Below are 15,864 nucleotides of genomic sequence, written 5' to 3' on the forward strand. Positions count from 1 at the left end.
ACATACATACTCACAAAAGAGTAAAGCTCATATGAATTGTCTCCCTGGGGCACTGCAGTACAGTCATGGATACTGAAGAGGAAAAGAAAGTAATTTTAGGGGTTCCCTAAAAAAGTCAATTAGTAAGAAAAGCCACCTCCTCCTAAGCCACATGTTGTTTCCAATACCTCCACAAAGCTTCTTTGCCCATGTACTTCCTCGGAAATTGCTGGTCCACCCACAGTATAAAAGTCCATGGAGGGAGAAGGGGTGTGACACAGATGAAACTGATGCAGGCAAAACTGATGCCAGTGTCTCTCTCACTCCTTCATCTCTGGAGCCCTCCTAATTCTCCAGGTCTTTCCTCCCCCTTCTTATCTCATAGGCGGTGTATGTGTTACCAGGCAGAAGAATGGAGCATTTGGAGTCTGAGCCCTGCTACCTCTGAGCAACTGTGGGATCTTGAAAAACATCACTTCCCGTCTCTAAGCATCTCTGTTTCCCCATCTGTTAAATCAGAACAATAATAACCACCACCTCAGGGGTGATATAACATTATCTATGAAAACCTAAAGACTGGGGTTTGTCTATTCCAAAATATTCTCTAAATCTAGTTCACAGTACAGTTTAAATGACTGGTAGAGTATTAACCTTAAGGCAGGTCATTCCTTATTTGGGATGTGAAACCTGGGACAAACTGCATCCGGGTCAATCATACATAATAACTACCAGAGATTTTGGTGATGTCTAAAAGGAAGGAAAACAGAGGTTGGGGAAAGAGCTGCTCTTTTGTTTGGGCAGCAGACAATGCACGGTTATAATTGCTAAAAGAAATCTGGTTAAAAGCAAACAACCAGATTGACACATGCATGGAAAAACTCACGGTTATTCCATCTTAAACCGTGTAAACAACAGGACAATTTATTCTGTCAACATAGGGAGTGTATTTTGTTTTGTTTTTTTTAATTAATTAATTTATTTATTTATTTATTTTTGCTGTCTTCGTTTCTGTGCGAGGGCTTTCTCTAGTTGTGGCAAGCGGGGGCCACTCTTCATCGCGGTGCGCGGGCCTCTCACTATCGCGGCCTCTCTTGTTGCGGAGCACAGGCTCCAGACACGCAGGCTCAGTAGTTGTGGCTCACGGGCCTAGTTGCTCCGCAGCATGTGGGGTCTTCCCAGACCAGGGCTCGAACCCGTAGTCCCCTGCATTGGCAGGCAGATTCTCAACCACTGTGCCACCAGGGAAGCCCTGTAGTTATTTTTTTTTTAAGTTTTTTTAAATGCTCATTCCTATATATGGTAATCGGCTGGCTCCCTACAAAATAGCCACATAGCAATATTCTGAAAGGCATTGTCATCTTCCAAGTCATTCTCGAAGCAAAAGGAGAAGCGGCTCCTGATTTGTGACCTTGTACTGCTTTAAAGGCAAGCTATAATTAATAATACTCAATCTTTTACCATTATTCATAGCTCTATTTTACTTTGGTCAGCACTTGGTCTCTATAAATGAGCCCAATCCCCTTAAAATTCTCCAGGCATGTTTTGCTCCCTAATTATTTACCAGAACCTAGGACGGTTGTCCAGTTTTGGAAATCAGTGTGCAAATATTTATATTTTGCCTCTTTCCTTTCATTTTGAGACATCATAGGATCTTTTTAAATCAAATATAAAAATTAAACTATTAAACAACCCATGGGATCACAACCCATAGAAAAATGAGACAAGGCACAGAGAAATCAAAGACAAGAAAAGATTGTGGAATATAAATCCCACTTGATAAATGAAAGACTATTTTCTTGTATCTTTCATCAAAGTATTGTGGACAATTAATATTTTATGCTCTGTATGAAGAAAGAGGATGGAATTTGACCTATAAATGTTTGAAAAACACCTTATTTGTTTATTATCCACTAATAACAAACATATATTCAGATAACAAGTACATGACTGTTCATGAAAGAACCCCAAATTAAAGGGTGATTCTCAGTCCAAGTAAATACAGAAAAGCTGCCAAAGCCGTCTGTTTGACTCTCAATGATCTCATTTGTTTTCATCAAATAATATTGAGATTTTTCAAATTAGATTATCTTTTGCCCAGTTATTAGGCTATTTGGATTAAAATGTATGACAATTATTAGCATAAAATAATCTGAAAAGTACACTGAAACACTTGCTTGAGAAGAATAAGTTATAATTTACTTACTTTTTTGTTTGAAAGAATAATCTGGCTTCATAAAAGGTAAGAACAATTTGGTAAGCAGTGCCAGGTATCCCATAAATACCTGGCATGGGATCAGTAAATACTTGTTGAATGAATGAATGAATGGAACATATGAGCAATCTGATTGAAGCAAACAAGAACACAAATGTCTATACACACACACAACCTTCCTAAAAATCCTTTTGGAAATATGAGTTTTCATATTTATGTCTCAGCAGATTTACTCTACTGCTTCCTTTTCAATACCAACATCTTCTTCAGAGGAAAATAAGCAGAAGTCATGATAGGATCCTTCATGCTTTTGTCTGACCCCCCTCACCCTCCCCTAAACAATCAACTAACAAAAACTTCAAAGCCCAGGAAATGGTGTTTTAACAAGTGCCCTAGGTGATCATGAGTGGTGGGCAATGCCTAAGAACTATTCCATGCCTTTGTGTGGATCATGACCTTCACCTGGGAGCTTCCCACAAACAGCTCTCTTTGGATGTGATGAACTCCTTCTTGATCACAAAAATGAGTTGCCTCTTCTGGAAAGCCTTCCCCAGCACACTCCCCTTGCCCTCTGCACTCTGGCACACCTTCCCTGGAGAACTTCCCCCGTTGGATGGTATTGTTTTGTCCCTCCAGTAGAGCAAGCTCCTTGAGGGCTTGGATACCCTCTGGTTGATCTTTGCATCACTAACACCTTGGCAAATGAGTGATTTAAGTTCTCTGAGCCTTCGGTTTCCTCATATATAAAATGAGAAAGACAGAAATGCCCCTGCTGTTGTGAGGACTAAGTGGTGAGCATAAACCAGCTAACCCAGTATCCAGCACTGGGGGGAAACACATCCCTTTGGGACTACTATTATGAAGGTAACAGGTGAGGATAAAGGTTTTAAAATCAACCAGACAAGTCACACCTCACCACCCACAGGGCTTCAACAACACTAAGTGGAAAAGCAAATGCCACGGCTTTCTCAAAGGGTCAAAGCTCTTGGTAAATACAAGCAGGTTCCACTTTTCATCACACCAGAAGGTGACCAACATATAGAAGACCTTGTTTTCCTGTAGGAACAATATCATCACTGAGCCTGGCCTCAAAACAAAGAATAGGAATGATCCTTAAAGACCCATAGAGAATGAGCATAGTCTTTACGGATGTAATAAATATAAACTTCTGTAATTATTTAAAGGAATGAAATGAGACTCCACATAATTACAAATAAACTATGAACACTAATTACAAGTGTTCCCAAATATACATCAGTACACATAGAATATAGATATAAACATAAGCGTAAATTAATATGGGAATTTTAAATGGCCCAAATTTCTTAAGAGAATGTCCAAGAAACAATGAGCTGATGATATGCCTTCTTCTCTCTGTGCTTTCCCCCTATTGGAAGTATCAAAACAAAAAGTAATAACTTCAGAGAGTCTTCAAATGCCTCAAATGTGAAGTATGTTTGATAACTGAGATGATGAAAATGAGGATGATGATATTTTCTCATTGAAAAATCATTCTTAGAAATAAGAGGCATGCAAAACAGTCCCCCTTTCTTCATCTAGCCTATATTCTAAACTTAGTTGATTCTGTTACTGCAGTTCAGTTCATTGGGCGAAATTTTGCAAAAATACCACCATTCAAGTCTTAATTTGTTGACAACTGTCGGTGCTTTCTATATTTCATTGAAAAACAAAAAAGAATTGCTGACCCTCAGTTAGGTTCTTTAAAAGGAACTTGATACCATTTCTCACAAAACCACAAAAAGGGGAGGAAAATATCCCTTGTAATATGGGAGAAACCCAAAACAGGAAAGAATTGGGATAGGAGTGTGCACGTGGCAGTCTCAAATAAAGAGTTGGCTATATGGGCAGTGTATGGGCAACATGGCTATATGCGCAAGTTTTTAAGGCGAAAGCAGCTGATTCGCCTAAATGTTGCTATGTGTAATACCAACTTCTCCTCTAGTCTATCATAATCTTTTAGGAAGAAAGGCTTGAAAACTCTCAAAGGAATAGGAAAGGAGACTAGCCTTGCCTCTTTTGGAGGCCGCTGAGTAAGGTCCATTACAATTTAACTTGTGCACGCCTCTCCCCACAGCACTTTGATTTCCAGGTCTGTCTTTGAGCATCAGACACACAGGGGCACAACAAGAATGGCAAGTTGGTTCCCCGTAGCTTGGCATAAAACTGAAAGTCTAAACGTCTATCAACAGGGAGATGTTAAATAAATTATTGTACATCTGTGCTATGGGATCCACACAACTAAAAAGCATGAACTGGCATGGGAAAATTCCTAAATCATATTACTGTAGAGATATTTTTAAAAAGCAAACTGTGAAAGAAAAATTACTATTTAATTTCACTTATGTAAAAATAAAACCACACATACAAAATTACATATATATATAAATGTGTGTATATGTAATAAACTGGAAAAGGTCTGGGAAAGACACAATAAATTGATAACAGTTGTTATTTCTGAAAAGAGTGGGTTTTTGTAGCTCAGAAAAGACTTTACTCCCTTGTTTAAATTTTTAGTATGATAATGTATTGATGTAGTAGTGAGATAGCTACTACATCAATAGTTAAAATTAAAAATAAAGTTAAAATTGAAAATAATTATGCTAAGGAAGGGAAAGAGGAAGAGAAAGAAGTTGGAAAAGAAAAAAAAAGTTTCAGCAAATGATGGGAGGTCCTTTGCCAGTTCTTGGGGCTCAAGTCCCACCACCCTCCCCGCCGTTTATTTACACAACTGAATAACTAGGAAGAGTTTTGATAACCATTCACCAGCACTTCAACATTTGAGTTACATTTTCTTGGTCATTATCTACTTTTCTTTCTTTCTTATACCATCATTCTAATGATTAAAAAAATTTCAAAATAGCAGGAGAGCAAAGGATCACAGCCTCACAGCTACGAGGGGCAAAGAGATTTCACCCCAAAGATGCACTGACGAGGGCAGATATCGACCAAGAGCCTCTCACAGATGTGCTTCTCATTCCTTCATCAGAAAGACCCACCTTCTCTCTTCCTTTCCTTTCTTTACCTGGTAGCAGTGGTTCTCAAGCCTCAGCCCCCATGAGAGTCCCGGTGGTGACCTGAAAATGTAGACTCATGGGACCGGGGGCAGAGCTTGTGATACAGCAGGCCTGCAAGCCTAATGATGAGACCAGTCTGTCCCCCATCGCTGTCATTTACTACCTCTGTCGCCTTGGGGCTCTCAGTGCCACCACTTCATGTGTAAAACGGGGCTATGATAGTACCTCCCTCAGTAGGCTGTGAGGATCCAGTGCCTGACTCTGCATAAGGACTATATATACGTTCGAGCCCCTGCAATTTTGATGAAGATGATTAGGATCTCAGTTACTACTGTTATTGGGCAAGGCCCAGGAAGCTGCATTATCATAGGTAAGTCTTTGGTCCACTGCATTTTGAGAAACACTGCTTACACTCACAATTCCCTCAGGTAAGAGGAAGAACAAACAACCACAAACAATACTCCCCGGAAACTCAAAGCAACTAGCTTGGACTACTGCTGCATCCAGTTAGCAATACTAGATTTCCCCTTCCCGTGTGCCTGCTGATGGTAGAAAGGTTTTCTAGAAGGGGAGTCTTTGCTGGGAAGCCTGGTAGGCCCAGGCCCTTCACCCATTCTGCCAGGTTAGGTACGTGCTGTGCTCACCTTTACAAGAGGGCGGATCTGTCTGGTGACCAGCTTTAAAAACAGCATAAGGTGGTACCTCTGAATGCAAATGACTTTCAAAATACAGGAGAATTAAGTCCATCAGCTCTCCATTCACCATGCGTTAACTAGCCGGAGGGGCTTTGAGATCCCTTCAACGCCCTGAATCCGCTTCCTGGACCCGCCCCGGAAGCAGAGGAGGGGCCTCGGGTCCGGAGGCCGGAAGCCCTGGAGGGAGGAGCCCTGGAGGGAGGAGCCCAGGAGTCGCGGGCGGAAGTCGGTGTGGCCGCGGTTGATGTCCTGCATCTCCCCTCGCCTCTCTTCCTACCGGTTGGCGCTGGTCGCTGCCAGCGCGGCACGGGGTCCCCGAGAGTAAGAGCAGCGGTGGCTGTGGACCGGGAGCGCCCGCGGGTGTTCCAGGCCCTTCCCCTGCCAGGCACAGAGCCCCAGGTCTGTAAGAACAGGGTGCGAGTCCTGGCTAACCATTGCAAACTTTTTGTGACTTAGTGCAAATCGTTAAGTCAGTTGCTCATCTGTAAAATGGGCTTCGTATTACAGATTTAGCACAGTCAAATAAATGTATGCGTCGACCGCAAAAAAAACAAACAAAAAAAATTGACCCTGAGATAATCTTGCCTGGACATCATTCTGCTCTAAAATAAAGTATTATCAACAAACTCATTACTACGACTCCTCACGCAATCATTCTAAGTAAAAGTTAAAACCGCCAGTGTTAGCACTGACCACGCCCGTTGGAAGAGGGCTTACGAGAAGCACAGCTGTCGCGGTTGTCTCAGTATCTGCTCCACACTGAGGATTTGCTGCTGTCCTTGTTCCACTGCGTGATCAGAGGACAGGAGATGGGGAGGAGAGGTTTACCCAGATTCCTTGGGAGGCCAAATCCAGAGTGGTTTCTGGGTTCACACCAAGATCTCCTCTCTACCCAGGCAATGCTCTTGATCCTCCCTTTTTGGTCGTTATTCCTTTACTGCACATGTTCTTTGGTTTCAGCTTCTTGTACTTACCCTTGCCCAATGCTAAAATCCAGGGTATAACCTAAATGCCCAGGAATGGAGAAATGACCCAATGAATGTTGGTACATTCCCACGCAGATTCTTATGTGCCCATTAAGGACAGTATTTCCAAACAAGTTGAGAAGATGTTATGCCCTGATGTCAAGTGGGAGAAGAAAAAAAAAAAAAAAGCAAAAAAACCCAGAAATAACACAATTCGATAATAAGATGTCAACTAGGTAAACACTTCGACGTGGGAAAAAAATACAGAAAACATATATCAAATATTAACTGTTGTTACTTCTGGGTGGTGGGATTATGAGTAATTTATTTTCTGCTTTTCCACAGTTTAGCCTATTTTTAAAAGCTGCTTCTATGAGCATATGTAACTATTCTAATCAGAAAAACATAAATAAACCAGTGCAAATACAACAGTGTCCCTTAAAACCCAGGAGACAAAAACTGTATTATGGAGTGGAAATAGAGAAAATGAAGGGGGGCATCTTAAGAGCCCCCTCTACAGCCTGACAAGTCAGCACTTTTCAGGAGTCTCTCTCAGGAAGGTCCACCTCAGGGCAGGCTGGGGATTCTGATCTCCCCCAAAAGGCCTGGACTTTACTGTCAGAAAGAGAACTCAGGGCGCTGAATTCACTGGTCTATTCTTGGGTCCAGTTTAATTTGAAGAGACTTTATCATCTTTTTAAATTTTATTTATTTATTTATTTATTTATTCTTGGCTGTGTTGGGTCTTCGTTTCTGTGCAAGGGCTTTCTCTAGTTGCGGCGAGCGGGGGCCACTCTTCATCGCGGTGCGCGGGCCTCTCACTATCGCAGCCTCTCTTGTTGCGGAGCACGGGCTCCAGACGTGCAGGCTCAGTAGTTGTGGCTCACAGGCCCAGTTGCTCCGCGGCATGTGGGATCTTCCCAGACCAGGGCTCGAACCCATGTCCCCTGCATTGGCAGGCAGATTCTCAACCACTGCACCACCAGGGAAGCCCGAGACTTTATCATCTTAAGCTCAAAAAGAATACTCATGAAATGTATTTGTCACAAGTATCCCTTTCCCTTGGAAGGTTAGGATGATCAAAGGACAGAATGATGATAAAGGAAACAGCAGGACAAGAAGGCAAGTAGGTTACACACTACAGCAACCCAAAGTGCCCTCCTGTGCTACGGTTAACGGGAAATGAACCTAATGCCTTGGGCATGGTTCCTTCACACATTCTGCTTCCACCCTGTAGCATCCAACTCATCTCTCACTGGCGAGGCAGCCTTGCAAGATGAAGATGGTAAATCAGCCGTTAAAAAAATAAAGAATTAAATAGAAGAGGTTCTTTAAGGTGAATCAACGATAACTTAGACACACATTGGCTCAGTAATGTATTCTTTTCTTTCTTTTTTTATTTTATTTTATTTATTTATTTATTCTGGCTGCATCGGGTCTTAGTTGCGGCACGTGGGATCTTTGGTGAGGCACGTGGGATCTTCTGTTGCAGTGCGCGGGCTTCTCTCTAGTTGTGGCGTGCAGGGTTTTTGTTGTTTTTGTTGTTTTCTCTCTCTAGTTGTGGCCCGCAGACTCCAGGGCACGTGGGCACTGTAGTTTGCGGCACGTGGGCTCTCTCGTTGAAGCTGGCAAGCTCAGTAGTCGTGGTGCTCAGGTTTAGTTGCCCCGAGGCACGTGGGATCTTAGTTCCCCCACCAGGGATCGAACCCACGTCCACTGCATTGGAAGCCGGATTCTTTACCACTGGACCACCAGGGAAGTCCCAGTAATGTATTCTTAATTGGAATTACTTTATCTGACCATCAGCTTGGGAGACTCCTAAGAAATTACTATTTCAGATCTTGCATCAATAGCTCTCAGAAGTCACGTGAGTAAAACATCTGGCTCCCAACTCCGTAGGAAAGAGATGAGAAGTAAATGGCTGGTTTCTCCTGCTCCAAAAGGCTTCAGAAGACGCATTTTTATAGTCAAGTCCATCAGGTATTTACAGAGCACCTACTATATTTATATTAACCGAGAAATGTTTGCATGCCAGGCACTTTGCTAAACACATTGACTGTGTCTCGCCATTAGCTCCCTCCGACACAATTATTATCCTCATTTAACAGGAGAGGGAACTGGGGTAGAAAGAGGTTCCATGTCTCTACCTGCTCAAGTGAAAACCTTGGGGTATTAGTTTCTCAGGCTGCTGTGACAAATTACCACCAGCTTGGAGGCTTAAGACAACAGAAATGTATTCTCTCACAGTTCTGGAAAGTAGAAGTCCAAAATCAAGGTGTTGGCAGGGCCATGCTCCATCTGAAGCTTCTAGGGAAGACCCCTCCTGGCCTTTTCCCAGCTCCTGGTAACCCGAGGCATTCCTTGGCTTGGGGCAACACAACTCCAACCTCTGCCTCTTATTTATTTATTTATTTATAGACTTAAACATTATAGTTTAAGTCTATAAATAGTAACTATAATAACTATAGTTACTCACAAACAACTTGGCATTAATCCTTGACGTGTGGATTTCATATAATAGTGTGCGTTGTAAAGTTCAAAGTCCTCCTTGAGCGTAGAGACTTGTGGTTTGTCACTAGAAATGGCGCTTTAGTTTACTTGGTTTCTATGGCGTTCCTTTTGAGAGCTCTACAGAAGGGAGCCTCCCCTTTGCAGCTCCAAAAAAGGATATTCTTCTGTGGGGGTAGAAATCACCTGGTCAAGATCTCTTTCAGAGGTTCCCACCCAGGCTGCACATTAAATCTCCCGAGAGCTTCTTCAAAAGACAGATGCCTTAGCCCCCCTCCCCAGGGCAAGTGAATCTGAATCTCAGCAACAGAGCCCAGGCGTCTATACCTGCCCCTCTTGTTATACAGCCACGTTCTCTGTGTGTCTCTGTCTGCTCTTCATATAAAGACACCAGTCATATTGGATTTGCAGCCACCCTAATCTGGTATGACCTTATCTTAACTAATTACATCTCCAAAGATCCCATTGCCAATTAAGGTCACATTCTGAGGTTCCTAATGGACATGAACTTTTGGGGAACACTCTGCAACCCAGGATGCATCTTCAGGGTGAGAAATCTCTTTGCAACCCAGGACTGTTGGATTTGGACTTGGCAGTGTGACTCCGGAGCCCACATCCTGAACAACTGTGCTCATTTTGACCTCTGCGGGACCACACTGCATACACTGACATACACTAGGTGACATCAGAGCGTGACCTGGCTCCTGTCCTGAGGAGCTGAGGATCTACTGAACACAAACAAGACAATGAAAAAGCACATCACTGAAGTATCTGTGTGAACTTCTGGATGCCATGGAAACTTAACCAGGAGAGTGACGGATGAGGGCTGGGGGACCTTGAGCACAGGCAGCATCTGGGCAGGTTGGAGGAAAGACCTGAGCTAAGGCAGAGGCAACCTAGAACAGTGTGTTTGAGAGAGACAGGCGCGCCGGAGGGCCACAGGAGATGGGGGTGGAGTAAGGGCGTTTTAGAGATGCTTCAAAGACAAAGGGAAGGACTTAGATTTAATTTGGAAGGAAAGAAAAAACTTTAATAGGGACCAAAATGATAAAAATTGGTCTAAAAGACTCCTCTGGCAGAGCTGGGCAGGGCGAGCGTAGAGCCTGGAAAAACTGAGTGTTGAAACTTTGTGACAGAACAGGCTTGCGTGCGTGTGTACCAACCTGCAGAGGCATCATGTTTACATCTCTTCTGTGGCATTTTAACAACTTGCCTCAGAAAATAAACCAACGATGCAGATGCTCACCATACTTTCATCCCCTACTAGGAGGACTCCCCTTACTACCTACCCCCCAACACTCATACACACAGCAGCTTCCCTCCCAACACCCACTTGCACCCCAGCCAAGAGCTGAGTGAAGAGAAAGGTGAGAGAAAGAGAAATTAAAATGCCTGCAGGAACAGCCAAAAAAGGCAGCCAAGACATAAATTACCTTTGCACCGCTCGCAACAGGCTCCCCTCTGCTTGATGGCGAGGGCACAGTCTCTCGACAGCACTGGGCACTTCTCTCTCTTACAGGTCACTTCCTTGTTCTAGGCAAAAAGGACAAGAAACATTTGAAATCAACTTCAAAACAGAACCCCCAGAATCCTAGCACATGGCTGAGGTTTTCCTAGCTTCCCTCTTCCTATCTTGCCTTCATCTTGGCGAGAAAACTCTGTGATAGCAAATGAGATTTTGCTCTTTCTGGAACAAAAATATCCTTCCAGGAATAGATTGAGATTAGGGGCAGATGAAAGGGGATGAAAAGTCCCTTCTTTACCAGCCAATTTAACCTAGATAACCGAACTCCGAGAGAGAGAGGCTTTCTCCCGCCCTGCTCTAAGGTTTCTTTTCAGTACACACTATAGAAATGATAATATTTGTGTAAATCATATTTTGCCCATTGGGCTACCTGGGCCAGGACTGCATCGTGAGAACAAAAATATTTGCACACAGCCGTCCAACAATCCTTAATAGTAGAGTGAATTAAAATGCAGCAATCTAAAGTTCCAACTCAAATAATGACAAAGTTGAGTATTGAATCGGCTCAGTAAGAGAAAAAATAATATTCCCTATGCCAAGCAGAGACACAGGAGTCAGTGTTTTATAGCTGTGGGACAGCTGCATTATATTAGCACTTATGCTAATGACAGTGTGGTGAGCATTTGCATCTTTGGTTTTATCCTGAAAAGTTGGCTGTTAAAATGACCTCAAGAAGATCCAAATATGATGCATATACCTGTTTGGAGAACAGGATGCACATGGACCAAAAATACTATGTCACAACACTTCAACGAGATTGGAGCTGTAACAAGGGTCTACTAAATGCTAGGTGCTGTGGCTTTCATTCCTATTAAAATGCTGTGAGATAAGTATTATCACTATCTCTTGTTTATAAACAGGAAAACTGCTGTTCAGAGAAGGTCTATGACTTTTTCAAGATCATACAGCTTTGCGGTGGCAGAGGTGGATTTCAATATTGAGCTCACAAATGTGTACAATGCCCACGCCCTACCCTGAGTTAAGGCTGGGATGACCACACTCATTGCCTGATTTAGAGAGAGATCAGAGAGGAGCAACTGACCAGCCCTCTGACCTCGAGATGAATTCAGAACCCTCCTGGAATATGTGCAGGAGAAATCCTGACTCAGCCCTGACAATGACCTTGGGAAGATTCACAAGTGTAACCAGTATGCTTCAATGTCAAGAGTAAGGAAGATCTCCCCATTTCTATTCCAGCACCAAGGAGGGGTGTGGGGGGGTGAGGGGTGTGAGAGTGTTTAAGTGTGTGTGTGTGTGTGTGTGTGTGTGTGTGTGTGTTGGGGACCTGGGGTCCAAGCTGAGCCCATACACCAAATTCTAGCTCTAAAGCATTCTCAGATAAAACATGTCACCTTCTGTGCTGCCCTCCAATTCCCTAGGAGTTGCAGAGCCCCTCAAGATGTTCCCAGGTTCTAATTCTAAAATGAGTCCAGATTGTCATCTCCTCCCTTTTTGAATGAGCAGAACCTCTGAGAGTCCCAGAACCCCACTCCCTCCAACTCACCAATCACCCCTCCCCCCCCCAGAGTAAGGTACATGGAGCCTGGGGACGGGTGAGCCTCGCCATTCCAACAGCTCTATTTCTACACAGTCTTGTTGTCTCACTGCGCTGATGGCTTTGCAAGGCCACTGAAGCATGGGAATAATGAGCCCACCCCGATCGGTGCTGCTCAAACGTCCCCACGTAGAAAATGGCCATCATTACCGAGGCCAATGTGGTAAACACACAGACGGGGCCATCCCAACACCTGCCTGGCCACTCAAAGAGCGAGCATCAGTTCTCAGCCACTGTACCCACTCCTGCAGGGCTGGTGTGCAGACCTTCTGTTTTTTCGTTTATTGGTTACTGGTGTCTGATTGTAAGGTGTGGTTGACCTGAGTAACCCAGTCTCCTTTTCTTTCCCCCTTTTCGGTGTGTGTTATGTGATAAAGGTTCTCATAGGGCTAATCTCACTGACTCCTTAAAATCCCGTGAGGCAGTGATCCTCACCCTTGGCTGCTAATCAGAACCCATGTGCAGTTCTTAACAAAGCCCAGCACTGTCTCCCATTTCCTGAAGCTCAGATCTGATTTATCTCAGGACCAGGCTCCCCAGGTAATTCCAGTGTGCAGCCCAGGCTGAGAACCACCCCTGTACGGGGAGCGTTCTTAGTACCAGCGGGGCTGAGGCGGGCTCGGGAGCTGTCCACAGTCCCGGAGTGAACAGCTGCCTGCAACCTGAACCCAGGTATCCTGGCTCCGAGCCCTGCAACTCTCCTTCCCTCACCCTCTCTTCATAATAATGGTGGCATCATGACTCACTGTAAGTCATGGCCCTTTGATTTATGTTCATATATTTTCTTAAATACAAACGTAATACACAGTTATGGTCACAATTCAAATGAAAGAGGTATATTCTTAAAAATTAATAGCACCCTTTTGCCACCACCAGAGCAATCAAGAACAACGATCAGGTGTCTATGCTGCTTGGCATTATGAACAGTGACTTAGCTTTGCAAGGTGCAGTTACTCGAAGCCATAGTTTGATACCAGCTGCCCCACCCAGGGCATTACCTCAGAGCATCTGTTACCTCGGCTTTATGCCTTCAGCAAAGCTGGCTGCAGCCTTAAGGAAAAGCCACCCCCCAGCCCCCAAGTGCATCTCCTCTCTGAAAGGAAGACTCCTCAGACACAAGGAAGTAAAAACTCTAACAGTAGTCAGAGTGGGTGTGAAGTCAAAATTTGGGGTCTCATGTATAGGAAGACACACAGTCTCTTACATATAGGAATTCTTTGCTAAATTAGAAACCTAGCAGCCAATCAAAATCCATAGCAAGATCCCAAGATCCATAATAAATAGCTCGTAATTATAGTTCAGCAGAAAATTTATTTCAACCAGATGATTTGTAGATTCACTTCTGGAATTTTTTGTGTACTCACACACACACACACACACTCTCGCACAGAGAGCGTAAACCTAAACCTTAGCTGTAGGTTTAGTGAGATATTTTTCCCCCTTCTGATAACACTTGGAGTTTTTTTATGTCTACCAAGGGTCACGCTGGTACAGAGCTGCCAGACCTGATCATTTCCCAGCTGCCTGCTTGCATGGGTATGGAGCACAAGCTCAGAATCCCAGGCCCTCAAAGAAAGAAAGAAAAACGGCAGAGAATCGCTGGTGAGAGGCTGATTCCTCCATCTTCTTAATTGAGTCCAGCAGCTACAGAGTAAATTCAAGCACAGGTTAATTAAGACCACTCACTTTGCTTTCCCTGATTTTGTCAAGAGACAAAAACACTGGTCTTCAAGCCAACAGCTCTGGTGAGAAGGGGCACATGCAAAGCCGTGCCTTCAGGACTCCCTCTCCACTGGCTGCCTCATCCCCACGTGCCACCAAGTGTCCTCTGCTCTTACTCAAGGTCACGGCTCCTTTGGTTCACGTTTTCATTCACAAAATGTTTTCTGACACTGACTCACACTTACTGAACACTTTCTATGTATCAAGCTCTGTGCTAAGAATAGTATATGCATTATTTCACAAAAAAATTCCACATCATCCCCATTTTACAGATGAGGAACCAACATTGGTAAACTTGCCCAGGTCACACAAGAGGCAGATCTGGAATACAAATAGAGGTCCGACTCCAAAGGCACGTGCTTAAATGCTGCACTTTGCTACTTCCCAGCATGCGGGATACACACAAGAACTAAAGAATGTCATAGTCCTAAGGCCCCAGGAGAGATTAATACCTTCCAGGTGGTTCCACATATGTGAAATGAGCTCTCTAACAAGAGCTGAATAACTCCAAGGAGCTGTGTCATCACCAACCATGGGAAGGTCTACAAACACCAGCTGTTTTCTGGTAACAAGGAAAGATGCACTATTTTGTATATTGATAGGTATCTATGCCTATCACACCTCTGACAGCCAGACTCACATCCCTATGCAAATTTTCCCCAAGATTCCAGCCTGAGTTTGAGTCTCCCCAAAACTAAGCCACAGAAATGGTGGTAAAAATGCTCTGGAGGAAAATGTCAGAACATTCTTAAAAACCAACCTAGCCAGTGCCTACGAGTAATAACTACCATCACATTTTTCATTCTCAGTCTCTGTCTCTCCATGTTTACCACTTTCTAGGGTCAGCCAGCTTGTGATTTACCTGTTGTCAAAGGCATCTGTCTGCATTATTTCCTCCTTTCAGAAAGACAAAATATATCAAAATTCAAAACACAGCCTCTGGGGGCACATGAAATGAAGTGCCAACAAACAAAAAGAAAAGAGGGGCATAGGGAGTAATAAAGAAAAAAACTTACATGGCTGGCAACAAAGCTCTATAAGGATGCGAGCCAAACCACAGCTCCGGCCGCAGCCAAGTTCAAACAGGATTCCAGCAGCCAGCTTGCTGTATCTAAGATCTGCCACTAGATGGCAGCACAGAGTTCCCTGCGCTTAGGAAATGTGCCAAGAAACCCGCCAGTGCCTCCTGAGCATTTTTCAGTGTCTGGCATGGAGGGAAATGATCTGTCACTGATTTGGCGGGGTGGGGGTGGGGGGCTGGTTAGAGAAGATAGCAAATTGCCATTGTGAGATTTTCCTGTTTGCTTTTCTCAACGAGAAAAAAAAAAAAATGTTTTTGAGATGCTTTTGTTTTATTTCAAGCCAATGTCTTGAAGATATTTTTTTTCTAAGATTCTTCCAGGCGCAATCCTATTATGGACTATGGAAAGTATTACCTGACCTTTCATTTATATTTAAACATAACAATAAAATAAAAAATCTGGAGAGGACAACACAGCAGCTGATATGATGAGAGTGATCAGGGAGAAACGTCGGCTGGCAGATGCTGTATTTCTAGACTATGAAACAGCAACACAAATCTCCTGAAATAAGAGGGAAAATGAAAATACCTGGTGCCTTGCCTGCTGATCCTTCATGTGATTAGCCATATTAGGAAGGTGGCAGACC

At 43.7% G+C, this 15,864-nt stretch overlaps 1 protein-coding gene across 5 annotated transcripts in view; it reads right to left on the reverse strand.

The window, feature by feature from the left end:
* Positions 1-15,864, reverse strand: part of BMPER (BMP binding endothelial regulator) — a 255,788-nt gene that overhangs the window by 213,510 nt on the left and 26,414 nt on the right. For all 5 annotated transcript variants that reach the window (XM_036862761.1, XM_036862763.1, XM_036862762.1 and 2 more), the window contains one exon: positions 10,828-10,927. In XM_036862761.1, the coding sequence (XP_036718656.1) occupies positions 10,828-10,927 (100 nt within the window). The remainder of the gene's footprint in view (positions 1-10,827; positions 10,928-15,864) is intronic.

The sequence above is a fragment of the Balaenoptera musculus genome, chromosome 9, assembly GCF_009873245.2.
Source record: "Balaenoptera musculus isolate JJ_BM4_2016_0621 chromosome 9, mBalMus1.pri.v3, whole genome shotgun sequence".
In the NCBI taxonomy this organism is placed as follows: Eukaryota; Metazoa; Chordata; class Mammalia; order Artiodactyla; family Balaenopteridae; genus Balaenoptera; species Balaenoptera musculus.